The sequence below is a fragment of the Thalassophryne amazonica genome, chromosome 14 (genome assembly GCF_902500255.1).
Source record: "Thalassophryne amazonica chromosome 14, fThaAma1.1, whole genome shotgun sequence".
NCBI classification, from domain to species: Eukaryota; Metazoa; Chordata; class Actinopteri; order Batrachoidiformes; family Batrachoididae; genus Thalassophryne; species Thalassophryne amazonica.
Window position 1 is genome coordinate 73644524 of NC_047116.1, and position 24699 is coordinate 73669222.

Genomic DNA, 24699 nt, shown 5'->3' on the forward strand with positions numbered 1-24699 from the left:
AGACATCATGCTTGGAGGAACCAAGCACCATCCCTACAGTGAAGCATGGTGGTGCAGCATCATGCTGTGGGGATGTTTTTTCAGTGGCAGGAACTGGGAGACTAGTCAGAATTGAGGGAAGTATGAATGCAGCAATGTACAGAGACATCCTGGATGAAAACCTGCTCCAGAGCCCTCAGGGTTTATTCTAAGGATTTTTTTACAACTGCACCAAGCCCTAAGGTGATGTTGATATGACTCTTACCAAAGACACACAAGACAGCCAATGAGTTTGCACTTACTTGAACATTGGTTTAAATGTTACTATGGTCCGATAATCCTAATTGTTTAAGTAATAAGTAACAATTGCATGGTTTACAATGTATAGTACGAAGTAGTTAGAAGGAATATTATCTAAGTTATTAATAAATAATAAGTATGCTTTGAATTACAATTGTAAATTTAATGAAAATAACAATACATTGTTGTTGAGTGGATCAGCTGACTTCTTGTTGTGGTTTCAATGCTAACATTATCAAACTCTTTTCATCATGGAAATTGTGGAAAATTAAACAACAATGTGAAAAAATCTGTAAAAAATTTAGTATTTACATTGCACAAATTTGGATTTACAACCGCACATTTTCAATTTACAACTGCACAAAACGGGTACAACTGCACGTTAGAATAAACCCTGAGAGCACTCTTGACCTCAGACTGTTCATATTGTTCACAAATCTGTCTAAATCTGTGTTAGTGAGTACTTCTCCTTTGCCTGAATAATCCATCCATCCTCACAGGTGTGGCATATCAAGATGCTGATTAGACAGCATTATTATTGCACATGTGTGCCTTAGGCTGGCCACAATAAAAGGCCACTCTGAAATGCGCAGTTTTGCTTAATTTGGGGGGGAGGGGTCTGGGGGTGGTGTCAGAAAGCCAGGCAGTATCTGGTGTGACCACCATTTGCCTCACGCAGTGCAACACATCTTCTTCACATGGAGTTGAGCAGCGGCCAGACTCCATCGAATGTGAGCATTTGCCCACTCAAGTCAGTTACAATGATGAACTGCAGTCAGGTTGAGACCCCGATGCGGGCAATGAGCATGCAGATGAGCTTCCCTGAGATGGTTTCTGACAGTTTGTGCAGAATTTTTTTGGTTCTGCAAATTGATCAACAATTTAAGAACAATGTTTCTCAATGTTCAGTTGCAAGGAATTTAGGGATTCCATCATCTACAGTCCATAATATAATCAGAAGATTCAGAGAATCTGGAGAACTTTCTACATGTAAGCGGCAAGGCCAAAAACCAACATTGAATGCCCATGACCTTCGATCCCTCAGGCGGCACTGCATTGAAAACCAACATCATTGTGTAAAGGATCTTACTGCTCCAATACAACTTACTCCAATACCCCATCCTGCTTTTAAATTCAGATAAAACTGAAGTTATTGTACTTGGCCCCACAAATCTTAGAAACATGGTGTCTAACCAGATCCTTACTCTGGATGGCATTACCCTGACCTCCAGTAATACTGTGAGAAATCTTGGAGTCATTTTTGATCAGGATATGTCCTTCAATGTGCATATTAAGCAAATATGTAGGACTGCTTTTTTTGCATTTGCGCAATATCTCTAAAATTAGAAAGGACTTGTCTCAGAGTGATGCTGAAAAGCTAATTCATACACTTATTTCTTCTAGGCTGGACTATTGTAATTCATTTCATTCATTATCAGGTTATCCTAAAAGTTCAAAATACTGCAGCTAGAGTGCTGACAGGGACTAGAAGGAGAGAGCATATTTCACCCATGTTGGCTTCTCTTCATTGGCTTCCTGTTATGTGTCGGACGCAGCTCGGAGAACCGACCAGCGTTTGAAGGACCCAGTATGAAATAAGCAGAGCACGGTAACAAAGGCCTAACTTGAATTTAATACATAACAGTGATACAAAAATAACAGAAAGTGCCGGTCTGCGCGTGGGGCGCTCCCAAGCAGCGCTACGGTCCGGAGCCAAGAAAGCTGTTCAGTACCCAAGGACCCCGACGACAACCCCCAGGTGGCCGCAACAAACCGAGTCTGTGAAAGAAGGAACCATTATGTGAGTCCACACTCTACACACAGAGAGAACACTTAAGGTGTACAACAGCAAACACTTCCTGGCTTGATTACTAATCAACTCCCAACCTGCAGGCATGGACATCCAGTTCACATAACTCCACTGCAGTGGAAGCCGATACATGACTAACATACAGCTCAATATAATAAAGTGTGAGGGACAGCCACATTTACTGACTGTATAAATTGTTAGTCACAAAATCTAACGTACCTCAGGAAGTGTGCTGACGAGCGTGAGACCTCACCCCCTCCTCTTTCACAGACCTGTGCATCAAACCCTGGACGTTCTCTGCATCCACTGATGATGAGATGGCTCCCGAGACGACGATCTCACCCGTCTGGTCACAAGGTCGAGTCTCTGGCAAATACACACTGTATACTCCAGTCTTAAATGCCACCATTGTTCCAATCCATATAGATGCACCTCAGCTGTGAGTCACTGACGAGCCGCAAGTGATCAGGGTGAGGTCCTGATAACCTCAGCAACACAGCCACTCAGTCCCAAATGCAAGCCACCCTGGAAGGAAAAACAAAAGACAGAAACAAAAAGGCAGCCAGGGCCCCCCAGCCTACAACAGTACCCCACCCTCACGGGAAGCCTCCCGGCGACCACACAAACCTGGCCCAGGAGAAACACCCCCCTCCAGGGACCATGGCTGGAAACCGCATCTGCATTCGTCTTCCAACAGAAAGGTTGATGTCCTCTCCTCTGGCTGCATCCTTGCCTTTGTTTCAGTCAGTCCCTTAGCACAGGTGTGGCCAGGAGTTCTTAAACCTGTGCAGTCAGCCTTTATCCAACCATGTTCGGTCTTTAGTCATAAAACAAAAAAGACAAACACAAACAACCACAACATCCCCCCTCCCCAGGGGACTGTCCCATCAAACCCCGGGAAGAGGAGAAAAGAAAAACCCCAAACTTAAGCTTACAAATAAAAATGCTAAAACACACCCCCCCCACCCCCCCCCCCCCCCCCCCCCCCCCCCAAACGACATGTAGGGACCAACACCCCCAGAGGACTTCCCGCCAGCTCCAGGAGTAATAACCACAGCCGAGGTCCCTCTGGGATCCAACGTCACCCACGGGGACTCCCAGCGCCTCCCAGAGGACCACTCGTCAACCCCAGGAGACGCCTCCCCTCATGATCAACGGACCCAGCCTCGGCCGACTATGGCTAGATGGACCCACAGCCCTTTCCCCCCCAGAGGACACCACAGTCAAACCCTGAGGGCGGAAACACCCCCCCCCCCCAGGTGCAGAGGTTACCTGGGAAACGCCCAGCATAACCACACTGCACCACTCCAGCAACGCCGACACTACGGCTCACACGGCTGGAGCCAGAGGAGAAGAGAGGGAACAAAAAGAAAATACCCCAAACCCCCCCCCCCCCCCCCCCTCCCAGGTGCAGAGGTTACCTGGGAAACGCCCAGCACAACCTAACTGCACCACTCCAGCAACGCCGACACTACGGCTCACACGGCTGGAGTCAGAGGAGAAGAGAGGGCATAACAAAAACAAACAAAAAAAAAAAGAAAAAAAAACCCAAGTACCACCCCATCACCCCCCAGGGGACCGTCCCATCAAACCCTGGGGAGGTGAAACAAAAAGAAATAAAAAGAAAGACTAACAGACCAACATACAGTTGTTTGGGTCCTTTGTTTTTTTTTTTCTTGTTTTTTTTGGCAGAACTGCAGGGTCACGACCCCAGACACTAAATAGTGAAAAACAAAAAATAAAATCCACACAAAAACCACTCAAAAAACACCCACACAAAATGAACTAACACAAAACAAATAAGTGATTTATACCGTCAAGCTCAAACAAAGGGAACACACCTGTTCCAACTTAAGAGCTTGACGGTAATGTGACTCAGTCACCAACAGAGGGAGCCAGAGTGCTAAAAATAAAAACCCCCCTTTGGTGACAGAGAAAACAAACGAGCTGCTTTTCTGTGCGCAGCTGTGAGCGACACACAAAAATGTGATTCAACTAAATAACAACGGAGCTGATACAACAGACGCAGTAGTTATCTTTATCCGGGGAAACGGGGCTACAACTGTAACACAGGAAGCTCAGCGACCCGTGCCACAGAGCTCCGCCGTGCGCGGTGCACCCATTACAGACACACTCTTGCAGCTCCCGTTTAAACCTCTTATCCGTGTTCGGAGCGTGACGCGAAGCCGTCGCCAGTCACACTCCCACCACGACCCAAGGATAAGGCACAAACACAGGAACACGGCTGCAAGAGAGCACAAATCAGTATTTCAGTAATGGGTCTCAAACCGCACCATCCGTGCGGAGAGCACCCGCAACTGATCCGGATAACACTGAACGTCTGCTGCCGCCTTCCCGGCGCGTTACCGCTCTCTGCTACCGCTGGGTCCGTGATGTTTGGCCAGAGACTACTGTATGTGTCGGACGCAGCTCGGAGAACCGACCAGCGTTTGAAGGACCCAGTATGAAATAAGCAGAGCACGGTACAAAGGCTAACTGAATTTAATACATAACAGTGATACAAAATAACAGAAAGTGCGGTCTGGCGTGGTGCGCTCCCAGCAGCGCTAACGGTCCGGAGCCAGAAGCTGTTCGGACCCAAGGACCCCGCCGACACCCCCCAGGTGGCCGCAACAAACCGAGTCTGTGACTGAAGGAACCATTATGTGAGTCCACACTCTACACACAGAGAGAACACTTAAAGGTGTACAAACAGCAAACACTTCCTGGCTTGATTACTAATCAACTTCCCAACTTGCAGGCATGGAACATCCAGTTCACATAACTCCACTGCAGTGGAAGCCGATACATGACTAACATACAGCTCAATATAATAAAGGTGTGAGGGACACCACATTTACTGACTGTATAAATGTTAGTCACAAAATCTAATGTACCTCAGGAAGTGTGCTGACGAGTGTGAGACCTCACCCCCTCCTCTTTCACAGACCGTGCATCAAACCCTGGACGTTCTCTGCATCCACTGATGATGAGATGGCTCCCGAGACGAACGATCTCACCCGTCTGGTCACAAGGTCGAGTCTCTGGCAAATACACACTGTATTACTCCAGTCTTAAATGCCACCATGTTCCAATCCATATAGATGCCACCTCAGCTGTGAGTCCTGACGAGCCGCAGGTGATCAGGGTGAGGTCCTGATAACCTCAGCAACACAGCCACTCAGTCCCAAATGCAAGCCACCTGGAAGGAAAAACAAAGACAGAAACAAAAAGGCAGCCAGGCCCCCCAGCCATACAACACTTCCTGTTAATTCCAGAATAGAATTTAAAATTCTTCTTCTTACTTATAAGGTTTTGAATAATCAGGTCCCATCTTATCTTAGGGACCTCATAGTACCATATCACCCCAATAGAGCGCTTCGCTCTCAGACTGCAGGCTTACTCTGTAGTTCCTAGGGTTTGTAAGAGTAGAATGGGAGGCAGAGCCTTCAGCTTTCAGGCTCCTCTCCTGTGGAGACAGACGCCCTCTCTACTTTTAAGATTAAGCTTAAAACTTTCCTTTTGCTAAGCTTATAGTTAGGGTTGGATCAGGTGACCCTGAACCATCCCTTAGTTATGCTGCTATAGCCTTAGACTGCTGGGGGGTTCCCATGATGCACTGAGTGTTTCTTTTTATTCACCTCTTTTTGCTCTGTATGCACCACTCTGCATTTAATCATAAGTGATTGATCTCTGCTCTCTTCCACAGCATGTCTTTTTCCTGATTCTCTCCCCTCAGCCCCAACCAGTCCCACCAGAAACTGCCCCTCCCTGAGCCTGGTTCTGCTGGCAGTTTCTTCCTGTTACAAGGGAGTCTTTCCTTCCCACTGTCGCCAAGTGCTTGCTCACAGGGGGTCGTTTTGACCGTTGGGGTTTTTCTGTAATTATTGTATGGCTTTTGCCGTACAATATAAAGCGCCTTGGGGCAACTGTTTGTTGTGATTTGGCGCTATATAAATGAAACTGATTTGAGTTGATTTGATTACTGCGTGGGCTCAGGAACACTTCTGAAACCATTGTCATTTAACACAGTTCGTCGCTACATCTACAAGTGCAAGTTAAAACTCTACCATGCAAAGCAAAAGCCATACATCAACAACATTCAGAAACACCGCCACCTTCTCTGGGCCTGAGCTCATTTGAAATGGACAGATGCAAAGTGGAAAGCTGTGGTCTGATGAGTCCAAGTTTCAAATTCTTTTTGAAAATCATGGATGTCTTGTCCTCCGGACAAATAGGAAACACCCATCCAGATTGTTGCCCGCACAAAGCTCAAAAGCCAGCATCTGTAATGGTAAGGGGGTGTGTTAGTGCCCATGGCACGGGCAACTTACACACCTGTGATGGCACCATCAGTGCTGAAAGGTACATCCAGGTTATGGAGCAACACATGCTGCCATCCAAGCAACGTCTTTTTCAGGGATGTCCTGCTTATTTCAGCAAGACAATGCCAAGCCACATTCTTCACGTGTTACAACAGTGTGACTTCATAGTAAACCAGTGCTGGTACTAGACTGGCCTGCCTGCAGTCCAGATCTGTCGCCCATTGAAAATGTGTGGCACATTATGAAGCACAAAATACAACAACAGAGACCCCAACAGGACTGTTGAACAACTGAAGCCATACATCAAGCAAGAATGGGAAAGAATTCCACCTACAAAGCTTCAACAATTAGTGTCCTCAGTTCCCAAACGGTTATTGAGTGTTGTTAGAAGGAAAGGTGATGTAACACAGTGGTAAACATACCACTGCCCCAGCTTTTTTGAAACGTGTTGCAGGCATCCATTTCAAAATGAACAAATATTTGCACAAAACAAATAAAGTTTATCAGTGTGAACATTAAATATCATGTCTTTGTGGTGTATTCAATTATAGGTTTGAAGAGAATATGCAAATCATTGTATTATTATTATTTTTTTTAATTATAAACAGAATACAATGATAACATTTTACACAACATCCCAGCTTCATTGGAATTGAGGTTGTAGATAGATTTGTGACCAAAGTTTGAGAGAAATAGGTCGTTTGTGTCCATAGAAAATTTTTAGATTTTTGAGTTCAGCTCATGAAAAATGATAGCAACAACAAAACTGTTGTGTTTATATTTTTGTTCAGAGTATATAGTCTATAGTTTGTACCTTGGTGTGTATAGCGCTGTGACTGGCCCACTCAAACACAGTTTTCCATGTGCAAAGACATGCGCAGCTTGTGGAGAAGGTGCTGCAGTGACAAAGTGCACACATAATGTACATGACAGTGTGCAGTGAAAATTAACCATCCTAGAGGATATAAGAATGTCTGTTCTCAAATTGCTATTTTCTTTATTACAGTATTTTGAACACTTCTTTCAAAAGTGTTGGACTGGATGCTGCATTATCATGATATCACTGTAGATTTAATAAGATTTGTGCTCACTTACAGTAACAAATCAGTACTGACTGAAGAGTGAAGTGTTTGCTGTATATGACAGAACCATTGTTTCCAAACCTTTCTTCAGTCTGTTGTACTTGTTAATCCAGCAGGGAGGATCATTCATCATCAGCTGTGACACACATAGCTGTAAAAACAGCACAGCATCCAGTTAAACAGACATGCTTCCATGGATTTACCATCAAAACATCAGACGGATTTATGAGCCAGTCATTATTTCTCTCCTGCCCTCCTCCTCCCCCTGCACCTGCTCCTCTCATCTACACATTTGACATCAAGGTGCTTTCTTTTCAACACCATCTTTCAGAGTGCAGTATTGGATTTGAAGTGTTTATTCAAATCAGTAATTAACAATTCAAACATGAAACACAACAACACCTTGAAGAGACACGTAGCAAACTTTCCAGTGTTTCTGGTTAATGACCCTGTCCCTGCTTCTTTCCAACAGAGCCCCACTTCATCTCAGCCTATGACATCGGCTTGTTCACCTTCTTTTTCCTGAGGGAGAATGCAGTGGAGCATGACTGTGGCAAGACGGTCTATTCCAGAGTGGCACGAGTCTGCAAGAACGACATCGGTGGAAGATTCCTTCTGGAAGACACATGGACCACGTTCATGAAGGCGAGGCTGAACTGCTCACGCTCTGGGGAGATCCCCTTCTACTACAATGAGCTTCAGAGCACCTTCTACCTGCCAGAGCAAGACCCTCATCACGGCATATTCACAACAAATGTGTGAGTGATGAAAACGCAGATGTTTAAGGTTGATATGTGCTTGAGTGATATATAAAGGTGTTTGCAGAGTTGCGGTAATGATGGAGTCCAGATTTCGAAATGATGCTTGTAGCTGATATCTCAACACCTGTTTAACTGCTATCTGACAGTTCATGAGAATAACTAAATGATTAATTAATCTCCTCGATTCATCCATCCATTTTTTCAGGTTGGGTCAGTGTTCCTCTTCCCAGGCACACCCTGCAACTTCTCCAGGGGATCCTAATGTATTCTCAAACCATAGGAAATGTAAAATCACTGAAGTACATTGTGGGTCTACCACGCGGTCTCACCCCAATCGTACATTACCCAAGGAAATCTCCAAAAAATGGTACCATGGGACATTTCAATCAGTCATGCTGCCCCATAGCCAGAACCTTTGTCCCAAATGGCCAGTGTGATATTCAAACCCATCACCATGTCCATTCATGCTGACACCTGTCACCCTGTAAAGAAATCTCATTTTAAGCCACTCATGTCTGTTATCTCTTCTTGCAGTCTCTACTTTAAGATGTTGACTGTAGCTAAGTGCTGAAAAATAGAATGACTGGCAAGTTGAGAACATCTCATTGTGGCTTAGGTTCATCTTTATGCCATCCATCACAACCAATGAGACATGACCACTGAGCTGATACACTTTCTCTTGCCAATATCTTACTCCATTCTCTCTAGTGAATAAGACCCCATCATATTTGAACCTCTTCAGTTGTGACAGTGACTCTCTCTTAAACTGAAGAGAGTAATCCACCGGTGGCATTGCCATGACCTAGATTGAGAGCTAAAGATCCTCATCTTTGTTGCTTATATTCAAGTTTGAAAGTTACAATAAACACAGTTTCTGTGTTTAATGTTTAGCAAGCATTACAGAAAAGCTTGCCAAGAGGAAAACAAACCTGAGCCACTCCAGACCCACACGTGGATGATGGTCATTTCTGAAAACCATTTCTTGGAAACTTGTGGTCAGACATTTTTCTGTGGGTTCAATTTGAAATGGTAATATGGAACCACAACCATGTAGCCCACCACCTTCAGGGATTGATATAGGGGTTGAGTGCAGAGCAAACTGTTTGGTAAGGCTATAGCAGGGGCAATTGGTGTGCTACCTTAAGCCAGGTTACACATAGACGGTTTGGTCCGCAGGTAGTACGTAGACCGAATGTTCGCAGTAGTTCCGGCTGTTTTCGCGGTGAAGGGGCGGAGCATTTCACCGGCGTTTTGAGCACCGTACTAGCCGCCAATACGCGGACTTAAAACGCCGCTAAATCTGCGAATAAAGCAGAGTTTTGACGCCATAGCATCTGGCACACGTTCAGGCAACGGGGGTCAATACTCAGTTCTACCTTTACAATCGCGGTGAGAACGGCGGGTGTTCTGCTGCCGTGATGATAATGCCCTGTGTACCACTGGATTATCCAGCAAATCCTGCGTTACTCCAGGAACTTTTGCTTATAGGCACCACCCCCAGAGTATAATAGGCTGAAGCAGCTGTCACTTCAGGGGGAGGGAGATCATCCCTCAGCCTTTTCTTTTCTCTCTTTTTCCCCTCCTCAATGTGTTGCTCGTTTCCACCAGAGGGCTACCCCCTGAACCAGACCTCTTGGTAAGTCCTGCCACGCAATTTTATTTTAGGAGGTATACTGGAGCTTCTCTGCAAAATATCTGGAGCTGGCCGCAAGTGAGAGACCTGCATGCAGCGCGCTAGCATTTTTTATACTGACCGCCCCTATCGGCCGTTGGAATGCCATTAACTGGGATGGTGACGTTTTAGAACAGCGTACTGTCCGCTAGCGCCGCCTGTTTTGTCTGCCTCTGTCGCCAGTTAAATGCCTTTGAGGACGCCGATTGTGGGCTCTATCGCCTGTTTTACACGCCGTTGGTTAGGGCTACAAAGCCGGCCGCCAGTTACGGCGGTGTAAACCTGTGGCACTACAGGAAGAGGAGGGATGACACGGCGATATTAAAAGTATCAAACGCCGTTGTTTGCGTCTGTCTCCGTCGTCAGGCATTCTCCGTGAGCGCTCCCAGAATTATTCGACATGTGAATAATTTTTTCGACGATTCCCGGTGAAGCCGGAACCAAACCACGCCCCTGTGCGCCGGCGTTAACTACGGTGTTTGTCCCTAAAACGGCCAGCGGGGGCAAAATATCTCTGCCGGGATGACTTCCGGGAGAGTTTACGTCTATGTGTAAACGGGACATTTAGCTGCAGAAAACCTAAAGATTCTTTGTAAAGCAGTGTTGAGTTTGTGTACGCTCACATCTAGTGGTTTGGAAATGATGGCTTCTTTGACCACTCAGTCAAAGTTCAAAGATCCCCACCTTTCTATAATGACCTTGGTAATTGTGACCTCTATATAAAGTATAATGAGCGCAGCATTAATGTATGCAAATGATTTTAATCCTAAGGCTGTTGACATGGGAAATACATTGTGGTTTCTTATTTTGGGTTTTCTTTTGTAGGAGTATTTAAAAGACATGTGGACATTTATGAAATAGCCAGATTTCTATTTTGGAAAATATGTACCTCTGAATGATAATTTCAGGTGTTTCATAACATTACTTGCTTTGTCCAGTTTAGTCAAACTCTTGTTTCTCTCTGGATTGGGACATATGTTAATATAGCAAATGCATGTATATGAACACAACGGCACCAATTCAATCTGGGCTGCCTAAGTGACGTGTAATAGGTTTATTTGTTGATTGTTTGGGGTTTTGTTGTTGTTTTTGTTGTTTTAATTGACTTGTAATTGGACCAACCAGTGACTATGTGATAATAGATATGTAATATGTGATACAATTTCAAAGGAATAATTTACTTTATTCGCTCCTTTAACTGATGGTGAAACTGAGCAGTGTGCTTATGCCGTATTATTGCAAGTTCCCTCATATAAAAGTGATGCATAACTGGCCACCAAACTGTCAACAACATCAAATATCCTCCAATAATATAGTGCAATGACTTTCATTTTCAGCCTTTTTAAGCTGTCTGTCTATATTTGAAACGCATTTGTTGTTGTCCTAAGCCTCCATTAATTTTCATAAACATCTGTCTCAGCTTAAGAGATGAGTAAAAGCAAATGGAAAAAAACCTCCCTCACAACTTCCAGCACGTGCTGCCTATTGGCATTCTACAAGTGAACAAAAGCGTAGAACCATGGGTGAGACGTGTACATCACGCACATGTTTTCAGGCACCACAGAAGGCCGCAGACTGTCTGTGGAGACCTTCACTGCTGCACATGGCAATGTTGGGTCTTGTGAAAGCTCTAAGAATGCATACTAAAAGCACATGCCTGACCCAAGTCAGGCACATGGCTACTATGAACCGTGCAATGACTGTAAGATTCACCGTCATTGCACGGGCACCGTGCATCATAAGTATTAGTACACAAGTACTCCACACCTGCTATTTGTACAGCAACAGACAGAAGTGCATGTCACTCTCCACCCATATGTGTGGTGTGGATGCAGCAAACATGACTCACGCTCCACACAAGTGGAAGACTGGGGAGGTTGGGTAGTGTGTAGCAATGTAAAAGGGGGTTATATTCCATAGTGTGTACCAGCCCCCCTTCCCCCAACAATCTGATGCACATTTTGGTTTTTGTTTTTAACAAGTGATGAGCTGAAAGGTGTCACGTGCTAATCACATGCGTAACACATACTCCTGGCTTACGACACTGGTTACTGCAAGTCACATGCACCCCTCACTCACTGCACCCGCCTGGATCACATGCATAAGACATACAATTGGCATGGACTGATGGCACAATATTCCCCACGTGCATGAGCCATGTCAGCCCAGTTTTTTTTTTTTTTCATGCTCCATGACGAAATGAGTCAAATTTTTGTGACGGGGATTTTTTAACTCCTATTCCTAACCCTACTCCTACCCCGACCTTAACTTAACCATAACCTAATCTACGCTTCCCGCCACCCTAACCATAACCACCCCGACCCCCTGCTTCATTCTTAATTTCATGTAGCCATCACAGAATGAATTCGAATGAATTTGTGCTGTCGTGATGAACCTTTCATCATAATACCACGAACCAATAGATTAATGTATATTTAGTGCTGCTGAATCACGACTTGCCGTTGAGACCAGGTTGGCCATGTAGCCTGTACCTGAGAAGTACGACGCACGTACTCTTTCCATAAACTTTCCCCCGGATCGCCGCAGCACACCTGTGAGCTGCACTTCCTGCGGCTCATATGTGTCCACCACACATGCAGTGAGTTGAGAGGCAGGCTTAATGTATGGTGGCACCAGGTGTCGCTCAATATAGGCTTTATTTGCATGGTGAAATCACTAAAACAATATGCCCTGAATGAGCTCCCTGTCCATGTATATGACTTCCTATTTCAATTTCTTGTGTGGAAAACAAATGGATCCTTGTAAATCCATCCTTCAATCCATTGTCTGTACGTCATTATTCCAGTTAAGGTTTGCGGTGGAGCTGGGGCCTATCCTATTGGGCAAGATGCAGGTTACACCCTGAAGAGGCCACCAGTGTATTGCAGAGCCACATATAGACAGACACATTCACACTCACACCTGTGGTGAATTTAACGTCTCCAATCCACCTAACCTGCATGCCTTCGGAAGTGAGATGAGGTCTGTGCACACGGAGGGAAACCATATGAACCAACAGAGTGAAACAATTGTTGCAAGAGCAGATCATGAAACTACTGAGGTGGGAAGGTGGGGTGGTGATAGCCTAGTGGGTAAAGCATTGGGCTTGAGACCAGAGGATCCTCAGTTCAAACCCCAGCCTGACTGGAAAATCACTAAGGACCCTTTGGCAAGGTCTGTAATCCCCATGTTTCTCCCAGTGTGGAGTGAGCACCTTGCATGACAGCACCCTGACATTGGTGTGTGAATGGGTGAGGCATAATTGTAAGCATCTGATGCAGATGGAAAAGCGCTATATAATGCAGTCCATTTGTAATGACTATTCATTCGAAACTGATGGCTCAGCATTCATTCAGATCAGTGGCCCTGCCGAGTAGACACTTGGAAAAAGTCAGGAATACATTGCCCATTGTTTTCCAGATCTATGGAATTTATACCAGAGCTGCTGCCCCCGCGACCCGACTCTGGATAAAGAAAAAAATGGATGGATGGATGTGTGGGCATGCTTATCGAGCGTAACACTTGATTCAGTGAGCTCTGTACAGAGAAGAGACCATGGACACTATGACTCAATTCATAATTTTTTGAGAGCGTCTGTCGGATTTGGATACTGACGTGTGGATTCTACTGTCTGTAGCCAAGCACAACACTGTTTTAACATGGTTGTGTGAACATGCAGCTGAAAATCCACAAGGCTGTTTTTATGGTGTAACAGTATATCCCCCCACCCCCGGATATCTTCCCCCCCACCCTGCCCTGTAGGCAACATTCCTACAGGGCAGCACTGATTAAAGCCTACCCACACTTTGATAAGGCCCAAACAGGAAGGAGCAACCTTTAAACTCTATATTTCATGTATGTCTTATGGTCCCAGATGAAGCATAGTTTGATTGACGGTGAATGATATTGGTATTCTTTTTGTATGTATCTATAGCTATCTACAATAGTAATATATCCGATTCTGAAGTGTCTTTAAATCCTCCATGTCAACGGACGAATTGCAGCGTCGGCTCGCAGGCGCCGCGACGCTCCGCCACAGGAAAAACACCTCTGTTGAAAGCCTTAAGGACAAGTTGGAACATGTCCAACTGTTAAACAATTTCTCAGATACTCACTCCACTGAAAGCCATCAAAAGCCGCCTGGATTTTACAAATGGTTATCAACACGGAGGTGTTTTTCCTGTGCCGCCGCACCGCGCCAGCTGCGTCCCGACGCGCGGACCCGTCCGCACGTCTTTCATTAAAAAAATCTCCTTTAACAGTGGAATATACGGATAAAATGCTGGAACCGACTTCTTCTGAAACTTCTCTGTTCTCTCGCGACGTCCTGGATCAATACAGCCTGAAATGTGAAGGTTTTCAGCTTGAAACAGGCTGACGACGGAGCCTGGGAGCGCTGCATGACGTCCCACTGCGTGGGAAGTCCTTAAAGCGACAGTATCACCTCAAAATCTCTCATCAGCCGTTAAAATTTTCACAAAAAAACAGCTTAATTTTTCGAACCGTGTCCACTTCGATGTGTCTCACAGGTTTAGAAAAAATTTTGATCAAACAAAGCGCCAGTCTCTCAGCAACTTCTCAGACAAAGGAATTCCGACGAGGGGCTGGACGACTCCTCCCACAAGGAGTGCTCACAGGCGAATGACGTCACCGACAGGCGTGGAAAAACTCACGCATGCGCACGAGGGTTCAAGCATGTCTGACGTAAAAACGTATGAATGAAATCCATATAGTTTTTGAAAAAAATAAAAGGACCTATACTTTATTGACAGCCCTCATACTCTACGGGCTGCCTGAACATGCAATTGTATTTTACACTCAGACTTTTCAGCATTACTGAGGTGCGGCTCCATCCAGAGATGGGAATGGGTGTCTTCTTCTGCAGGGCTCCTGTTTTGTGCACCAGCATGGACTCACAAAATTTTCCAGAATTTCCTGTTTTTCGTATTGTTAATTGTGTCGGTAGCATGGCCCAAGCAGAGGGTCCCCCATTTGAGTCTGGTCTGCTTGAGATTTCTTCCCCAAATCATCAGATGGAGTTTTTTGGTTGGTTAGGTTAGCCCTTACTTGTGTGACGCACCTTGAGGCAACCTTTGTTGTGATTTGGTGCAATATAAATGAAATAAATTTAAAAAATACTGCATCTACGACAAACACTTATGAGCCGGCATCAAGCTGTCTCACTAACCATTTTTAACAGGCTGACTAGGGAGGGGACTGGAGGTGTCCTCACCAGATGCCTGAACCCCCTCAACTGCCTCTTTTCAATGTAAAGAAACAGTGGCTCTACTCTGAGTCTCTTCTGGATAGTTGAGCTTCTCAGCCTGTCCAAGAGTGTAAGCCCAGATACCCAACAGAAGAATCTCTTGTTTGCCGCTTGTATCCGTGATCTCATTCTTTCAGCCATTACCAAAAGTTCATGATCATAAGTGAGGGTAGTAGTGTAAATTCCCTGGTAAAATGCATAGTCTCAGTTCAATACTAATCAAACAAAACATTTCTTGATTGGGCCAATATTGTTTTTTGCAATCAGATTGAGTCATCCCTAGCTTTAAAGTTCAACAGTGTTAAACTTGGCACATGCTTTTCCTGCAAGAACTGCATTAAAATGCTTTGAAATGTGCTCCTATGGTGGCTTAGTGGTTAATGTGATTGCTTCATGCAAAGCAGGTGTCAGGTTTGCTTTTTACCTGGTCCTTTCTGTGTGGCGTTTTTATGCTATCCCCGTGTTGATGGGCAGAGTGGAAAGGTTTAAGTGTACTGATGAGAAATGTTGGAAGTAGAAATTTGAAGCCAGAAGGGGAAAAATTTCTGCAGACACTTAGATGAAGATGAACATTAGTCATCTCAGTTGGTGCTTAGTCGGAGGGAAGATCAGAAGAGGCTGAGTATAATCCTGTGACCGGGAAGGATGCCATGTCGTTACATAATTATTTTGCCAAAGCAGATTTGTATTCACTAAAAGGTCAAGGTCACAAATTAGTACTGAAAATATTAATATCATTTATATTTAATGTCTGTGTTCTGGAAGCTATGATGTTGCACAAGGCATCTTCTAATAATCTGACAAATCGGACAGTGCAGCACAAATCAGTGTGTAAAATCTTTCATGCGTGAAAGACTGGCCAGAATTCTAAAGAATCCTTAAATCCAGCCATGAGACACTATACACAAATCCTTTTTGATGTTCTCAAATAAAAGCTAATGTCATATTTGTGAGTTGTCAGACTTTGGAGGTGAACAGATGGTAATCACTGTATGTTCATGTAACTACTGAGTTCTATCTGTTCACAGATATGAGCTTTGTAGGTGTTGGACCAGTAGTTTGAAGAAGTATCTGCTGTCATTACATTTCTGAATCCACATAAGCTCCACACATGTTCAGCTGGAGCGCTGGAGTCACAGCTTGTTGAGCTGCATCAGCTGCTTAATTTGTCTTTTGTAGCACCATCTGCAAGAATGACTCTTTCCTGTTAATTGTCTGCTCACTCATAAATCATCAATACATTAATATTTTGACAAGTTAGCTGACTCGCATCCTACTCTTAAATTCATCCCTGCATTTGTGGCACCATATTACAGTTTACAGTCACAAGTGGTTTCAAGTGCTGCCTGTGATAGCTGCAGAAACCCCCTTGAGTGAACGTTGGATTTAGTAGAGTTTTTACAGGATTTAACACTCTGACCATGGTTGTTTTGGCTGCTCCTGTTTTTGCTCAGGTTCACCATGGTGAATTGTACAACCCCAATTCCAATGAAGTTGGGACGTTGTGTAAAATGTAAATAAAAACAGAATACAATGATGTGCAAATCCTTTTCAACCTATATTCAATTGAATACACCACAAAGACAAGATGGATGCCTGCAACACGTTTCAAAAAAGTTGGAACGGGGTGACGAAAGACTGGGAAAGTTGATGAATGCTCAAAGAACACCTGTTTGGAAACAGGTGAGTGTCATGATCGGGTATAAAAGGAGCATCCCCAAAAGGCTTAGCAGTTCACGAGCAAAGATGGGGCGAGGATCACCACTTTGTGAACAACTGCGTGAAAAAATAGTCCAACAGTTTAAAAACATCTCTCAATGTTCAATTGCAAGGAATTTAGGGAATCCATCATTGACAGTCCATAATATAATCAGAAGAGTCTCTGGAGAACTTTCTACACATAAGCGGCAAGGCCGAAAACCGACATTGAATGCTCGTGACCTTTGATTCCTCAAGTGGCACTACATTAAAAACTGACATTGTGTAAAGGATCTTACCGCATGAGCTCAGGAACACTTCAGACAACCGTTGTCAGTTAACACAGTTCACTGCTACATCTACAAGTGCAAGTTAAAACTCTACCATACAAAGTGAAAGCCATACATCAACAACATCCAGAAACGCAGCTGCCTTCTCTGGGCCTGAGCTCATTTGAAATGAACAGATGCAAAGTGGAAAAGTGTGCTGTGGTCTGATGAGTCCACATTTCAAATTATTTTTGGAAATCATGGATGTCGTGTCCTCCAGATAAAAGAGGAATAAGACCATCCAGATTGTTACCAGCGCAAAGTCCAAAAGCCAGCCTTTGTGATGGTATGGGGGTGTGTTAGTGCCCTTGACATGCGCAATTTACACATCTGTGATGGCACCATCAATGCTGAAATGTCCATCCAGGTTTTGGATCAACACATGCTCAAGCATGTTTGTCAAGCATCCAAGCAACGTCTTTTTCAGGGACGTCCCTGCTTATTTCAGCAAGACAATGCCAAGCCACATTCTGCACGTGTTACAACAGCGTGGCTTCGTAGTAAAAAAGTGCTGGTACTAGACTGGCCTGCCTGCAGTCCAGACCTGTTGGCCATTGAAAATGCGTGGCGCATTATGAAGTGCAAAATATGACAACGGAGACCCCAGACTGTTGAACAACTGAGGTCATACATCAAACAAGAATGGGAAAGAATTTCGCCAACAAAGCTTCAACAATTAGTGTCCTTAGTTCCCAAATGCTTATTGAGTGTTGTTAGAAGGAAAGGTGATGTAACACAGTGGTAAACATACCACTGTCCCAGCTTTTATGAAATGTGTTGCAGGCATCATTTCAAAATGAGAAAATATTTGCACAAATACAATAAAGTTTATCAGTTTGAACATTAAATATCTTGTCATTGTGGTGTATTCAATTGTATATCGGTTGAAGAGGATTTGCAAATCATTGTATTCTGTTTTATTTACATTTTACACAAAATTCTAACTTCATTGGAATTGGGGTTGTGTAAAAGAATTTGGTGATTCCACTTGACTCAGACAAGTCATCTTATTGCTCTGACAGAGTTACATTATATCAGTTAAAGCATCAAGCTTTCAGCAATGTAAACATGACACTTTACACATATAGTTTAACTCAATGTAAACATGACACTTTACACATATAATTTAACATAATTTAACTCAATGTAAACATGATACTTTACACATATAATTTAACTCAGTGAAAAGATTACACTTTACATTGACTGAGTTCAATTTATATAAATGTAAAGATGACACTTTACACATAATTTAACTCAATGTAAAGATGACACTTTACACATATAATTTAACAAAATGTAAAAATGATACTTTACATTTATCTATCTTAACAGTCAAAGAAAAGATTACACTTTATATTGACTGAGTTAAACTACATATAAATGTAAAGATGTCTCTACACATATAATCTGACAAAGTGTAAAGATGACATTTTACATTGATCTAATTTAACAGTCAAAGAAAATATTACACTTTACATTTGTATAATTTATCTCAGTCAAAGTAAAGATGACACTTTACATTTATAAATCAACTCAACAGAGTGTAAAATCAACTCTTATTGGAGTAAAACCATTTGCCTTGACTAGACAGTGTCACCGACCGAACGGTGCACCCTAAAATTCAGTCAGCCCTGCCTTCACTGTGCATGCGTCATGAGACGTGGTTCACGGATTATCACCTTGTTTCTGCTTAAAACTGCACTCCAGTCATCATCTGTCTCAGCAACAGATATCTGAAGCTTTTGTACAACAATAATTTCCACATAAATTCAGCATTATTTCATCAGAAAAGGCAGAGGAAGTGATCACAGTGCCGAAGCTACACGGCACTAGCTGTTGCATTCACTGACATCCGTCATTTTAATGCGTCATGGAATATTGCCTCTTTCCTGCTTGAAACGGCCTTGGTTCTATTTAAAACTGATTTTAGAATGATTTAAGAAGTTTTACCTTGTCATCTGATGGGTAATAATCACATTAATCCATTTGATTGCTTTGGGTGAAGACAGTCAGAGCGGCTGTGCTACAAAATGACGCATGCACAGCCTCTACTGGCCTCTACTGCTGCCATGCGGGGGACCATTTGGTCGGCAACACTGGTCGAGCTGATTTCACTCTACAATAGAGTGTTTTTACTCTATTTAGACTGGGATCATATATTATCCCAGCAGAGTAAATTTTACTAATCAAACTTTCCTGTGTTCCTTTGGCACAAAACAGCCTTCTTCCAGATTGATAGAATGGTGGCCTTTTTCCAGGTCCTCCTTCTTCACCACCTCTTGGACTTCCAGGATGGTTCACTTATGTCAAGCCCTTTTTCCAGGATCTTTGTGTTGTGGATGCTTGGCTTGGCATCCAGGGTCTGGTTACTGGAGGTGTCATTTTGGGTCTCCCTCAAGAATGCCTCCACATCTTCTCTGGAGCTGGTCGGAATCGGAAGGGTTCTTTGGTGAACTGGGATTTTCTTTTCCCTATCCTTCTTCTTCCAAGTGCTTTCTGCTTTTTGGAGTCTGCAGAGGCACTCCCAGATTTGAGTCATGAGATCCTTGATGCCTTCCCTTTCATCAGCAGGGGCTTTTTTGAGCAGCTTGGTGAGAATCTTGGTTTCTCCCCTCAACTGATAAATTTCCCTTTCTCTTCTGCTTGGCTGAAATGCAGAATTGGCGTTGATGTTGACAATGTCCAATGTCTGATAAGTAAATAACAAGCAAACTGAACGTGTACTCACTTATTTTTGGTTTAAAAGTGCAAAAGTGTGTGTGTGTGTATATATATATATATATATATATATATATATATATATATAGATAGATAGATAGATAGATAGATAGATAGATAGATAGATAGATAGATAGATAGATAGATAGATAAATATTGCATCAGGAAAGGAATCTGGTGGTAAACTATCAGATCAGCTAGGGCAGCTGAAAAATAACATTCTGTACACATTATCACAATGATACTCTTAAAATTTCATTGCAAATGATTCACTGATTGCTATAAGCTTGACATCGTCTCTGCAGCCCAAATGATTGTGGAGATTTCCTGGAAAATGTGTTTATCCATTTTTTTTAAGATGTGTTTTTGATTACCTTGACCCAAGTACTATTCCTGCCAAGTTTGGTAAGAATCTGCTCACCCTTTACTGAGTTATTTTGTAGGCAGACACACGAGTGATTACAATATGCTGTCCTACTGCTGGAGCTCAGGGTGATTATGGTGTCCCAGGTACATGAATGTTGTCTCAGAAAAATGGCATGCTGAATTGGAGGGAACAGACTGGCGTCCTATTCAGGGTGTACCCCGCTTCAGACCCTATGACTGCTGGGATAGGCTCTCGCCCCCCTGACCCTTAATTGGAGTAAGCGGTTGAAGATGAGTGAGTGAGTGAGTGAATTTCAGGGAGACAAGAATGTGGTTGCTGCACATGTTGTTCTGCACATGTGCATGAGGAAGGGGTAGTTACATATCATGTCAAGACCCATCAGTTCTGCTTTGTTCAGGTACATATGTGTCGAAATGAGAGAGAGAGAATCTGTTGATATTCAAATATATTCTGTGCTCTGTCAAGGGAAAAGTGTAGTCCTGCTGCTTACCTTCTGCTATCTCACCTGTTTGACTGTCGGTACACACCACCACTTGATTTCTGTCATTATGAGTGAGTGAATGAGTGAGAGAGAGAAAGAGAGAGAGAGAGAGAGAGAGAGAGAGCACGAGAGGGGATCAGTGATGAGAAAAACTCAGGCTTTTGTGTGTCCCTCATTCTGGCCTCAGTCCTTGAACCGTTGCTGTACTGGAGTCGTCAGCCCTCCATCCAGGATGGCATCCATCATCACGCTTTGGATATGTTAATGCAATCACCACTAGTCTCCATCTGTCCATCCAAAATTGAACAGGCTCACAGCTGCTCTGAGGCACTTCAGGATGTACAAACACAACAGAAAACAGTACTTTTCCTCTTTTTTTTTCATGTGAGTGTTGTGATACACGATTAGCTGCAAATTTCAGAATTATATGTCTTTACTCGCGTGTTGCCCATGGCGATCCACAGGTTAGTGTTTATAAAATAGGTAGCTGACATTTTTCATGGGTGGTAATAAATAAGGCAAAGCTTCTATCATGAGTTAGAATGGCGTGCGAGTCCAGAATGTTTTTAGAACCTAACACCCCTGTCAGATCTCGGTGATTTCGCCAGTGTATGCCGTGCGTATTAAAAATGCTGGCATACGCTGGCATACGTCTAATAAGTTATGGTTAACTTTTGTATAACTTAAGAGTACATTGAAGCACGCTGATATACACTGTAGTACAGCCAGTTCGTCAAAAAATTTTGGGCATGCACAATATTTTTGCCGTATGCCAGCATATGGCTCATACGTGGGACATAAGTTGTAGTCACTTACAAGTCCACACACGTTACTTGTAAGTGACTCATAAGTCAAAATACAGCAAGATAATGTTTAGCATACCCAAAACGTGTTTATAACCAATGAGTAACGTGCTGTGAGCCAATGTGTAACTTAGATGTGTTCCCGACGACCACAGAACTTACTGAACGTATCAGCTACCACATAATGGCGTACTGACAGCGATTGGTATAAGCATTAAGTAAAATAGGGTTTGTCAGGAGGAACCCATCAGTACTCTTCAAACTCCATGGTGAACAGACATGTAGGATCCAGCAAGGCAATAATACCTACTAGCTGTCCTCCAACATCAGCATGATCTCATGGATCAGAGCCAGGAGAAGAAGAGATGAATGAAGGAGAATGACCTGGGTACGTCCACGACCACAGCCTCAGCCAGGAGAGTTCTTGTCAGCAGAAGTTTGTTTTGGCATGACAGCGATGTTGATCCTTCGATTTGTATTGCAGTGATCCTCGAGCGGCAGCCATTAATAGGGCGCGACACATGATCGCCACATGCCCGTCAGTGATATGCTGCTGCATGCTTTGAGTAAGTGGAACTATTGTTAGGCAAAAGTTGCATACATTGGCAACACGATACGCAGTTACTGGTGTAAATTAATTGAAATGTTATATTATTAAGAATATTAAGAATACAACATGTGTATGTCCAACTGGTTATGAATACACTATGTATGCATCCAACAGTGAAAGAAAAAATAAATAAATAAAATTCAGTGTATATCAGCATCTTTAATATGGTCCACATATGCTGGCTAAAATGTCAAGGTGTGACAGGCCCTTAGACCTTATACTGCAAGTTTTTAGAGGAAAAAACGTAACCCTTTTCTTTCCTGTTTATTATGTAATTTCTTAATGTTAATTTACTGTCTTAATGTATTTATACATTGTTTTGGTTCTTGTTATCATATACACACTATGATGATGATTATCCATGTATTTTTAATGTATTCATAATTATATTATGTACTTGCATTGAACTTACTAAACAAATCATGCACGCATGCATACACGTACACAGACATCACTTCGCTTTTAATATGTAGGTGATATACCGCCCTCTGTTAAAATGGCGTGAGAGTCTAGAATGTAATGATCAACTTCCATTGTTCAGTGCTGTTAGCTAATGTCTGTAGTTTCTGCAAAAAAATATATGTCCTATCAACAGTCCGTTTTGCCGGCATTCATCCTTAACCCAGAATACATAAGCCTACCAAAAAGCAAATGTGAGCTCTCCCCAGTTTGTCCGTGATCGATGTTATACACACACATGCGTTCGTGCATGCATGCATACACATACACAGAGGCCACTTGGCTTTTAATATATACATGATTTACCACTTCCTCCTGGAATAGCGTGTGAGTTGAGAATTTAGATTTCAACCTGACCTGGATCAATTCATGCAAATTGTTGAGTAAACTTTAAAATTCACAGTTTTAACTCTGTGTTGTTTTACTGATATGACATCATTTTAAACACTGCAGTCACAAAACAAAGGCTCACAGCTCTGGCAACTCAGCTGAAGAGCTACACCAGAGAAGTAGAGGCCAAGAAAATAAGTGCTTTTTTCTCCAACAACCCAAACACGGTGTACTCTCAGCTGAAAGGAGAAAACAGAAATACAAGAACAAACCCGCCCAGAACTAAGACTGAGCAATGTTCGATGAACAAATGGGAGAAAAAGCAAACAGCAGGTAGTCACCCAGACTGGTTAACACAGGGCAGGACAATCCTGATCAAGAAGTACCCCTACAAGGGTATGGCACCCTTAAACTACCGGCCAATTTTCTGCCTCTCCGCAACATGGAAGCTCCTATCAGGCATCATAGCAACCAAGTTGAGTAGGCACATGAGTCAACACATGAACACCGCTTCGAAGGGCATTGGAAACAATACCAGAGTGTAGAGGCACCAGCTACTGGATGACCGAGCAGTACACCAGGACTCCAAGACCAGGAAGAACAACCTGAGCATAGCCTAGATTGACGACAGGAAGACCTATGACTCACTGCCTCACACATAACCTTCATCAGGAACTCAGTGGGACTGTGGAAGATGTCACTGGAGGCCAACTCCAAGGCAGTCGCACAAGCTCAAAACATGTATTTTTAGGGTCTGCTCCTTTCTCTGCCCTTGACCAAGACAGCATCTTTATATCTGGAGGTGGTCCCTGGGCACTGGACTGTGGCAGCCCACTGCTGCTAGTGGTTGGATTGTGTCTAACTGTAATTAGGATGGGTTACATGCAGACGACAAATTTCATTGTATATATGTACAATGACAATAAAGGCTCTCATTCTTCTTCTTCCTCTTACTTTTCTCACCCAGCGTAGTAACATAATGTCTGAGATGAAGGTCGTCACAATATTGTGATACCTAGCTACGGGAAAAAGGTAAATTACATGTAAATTCTATAACATTCATACAGTTATTAATGTCAGATCAGTGATGCCAACAGTGATAGCCTAAACTCACCTGTTTGAGGAGAACTTCGCTTGTGTGCTGCAATTTCCACTGTCCCTTTGGATTGCAGCATGTACCAGCAGTTCTTACACTTGCCGCTTGTGCATAATTGCCAGCATGGAGATTAAACATAACAATAAGATAATCAATATAACTAGCGTGTTGTGTGGGGATCCATGTGCTTTAGATTGGGTACTGTTTATAAAATAGGTAGCTGACATTTTTCATGGGTGGTAATAAATTGTGCTAAATTTCTGTAATGAATTGAAATCGCGTGTGAGTCCAGAATGTTTTAAGAACCTTAGACCTTACACCTCAAATTTTTTAGAAGAACTCAACCCTTTTTTCCTGTTAATCACGTATTTTTTTTATGTTAATTTACTGTCTAAATGTATTTATATAAATTGTTTACGTTGTTGTTATCATATACACACTAGTAAATACATCCGCCAAGGATGCAATAAAATCATTGGCTTAATCATTGGTTTATTTATTTGCCTGACTTAGTAGGCTTACATCAAAACTACTGCTGGAATTTTGAGGACATTTTCAAACCAGATACATATTAGGCCATGGAACACTC

The 24699-nt window shown here is 43.1% G+C and overlaps 1 protein-coding gene across 4 annotated transcripts in view; it reads left to right on the top strand.

Annotated features, from left to right (window-relative positions):
* Positions 1 to 24699, top strand: part of sema5ba (sema domain, seven thrombospondin repeats (type 1 and type 1-like), transmembrane domain (TM) and short cytoplasmic domain, (semaphorin) 5Ba) — a 945671-nt gene that overhangs the window by 672971 nt on the left and 248001 nt on the right. For all 4 annotated transcript variants that reach the window (XM_034185844.1, XM_034185841.1, XM_034185842.1 and 1 more), the window contains one exon: positions 7969 to 8254. In XM_034185844.1, the coding sequence (XP_034041735.1) occupies positions 7969 to 8254 (286 nt within the window). The remainder of the gene's footprint in view (positions 1 to 7968; positions 8255 to 24699) is intronic.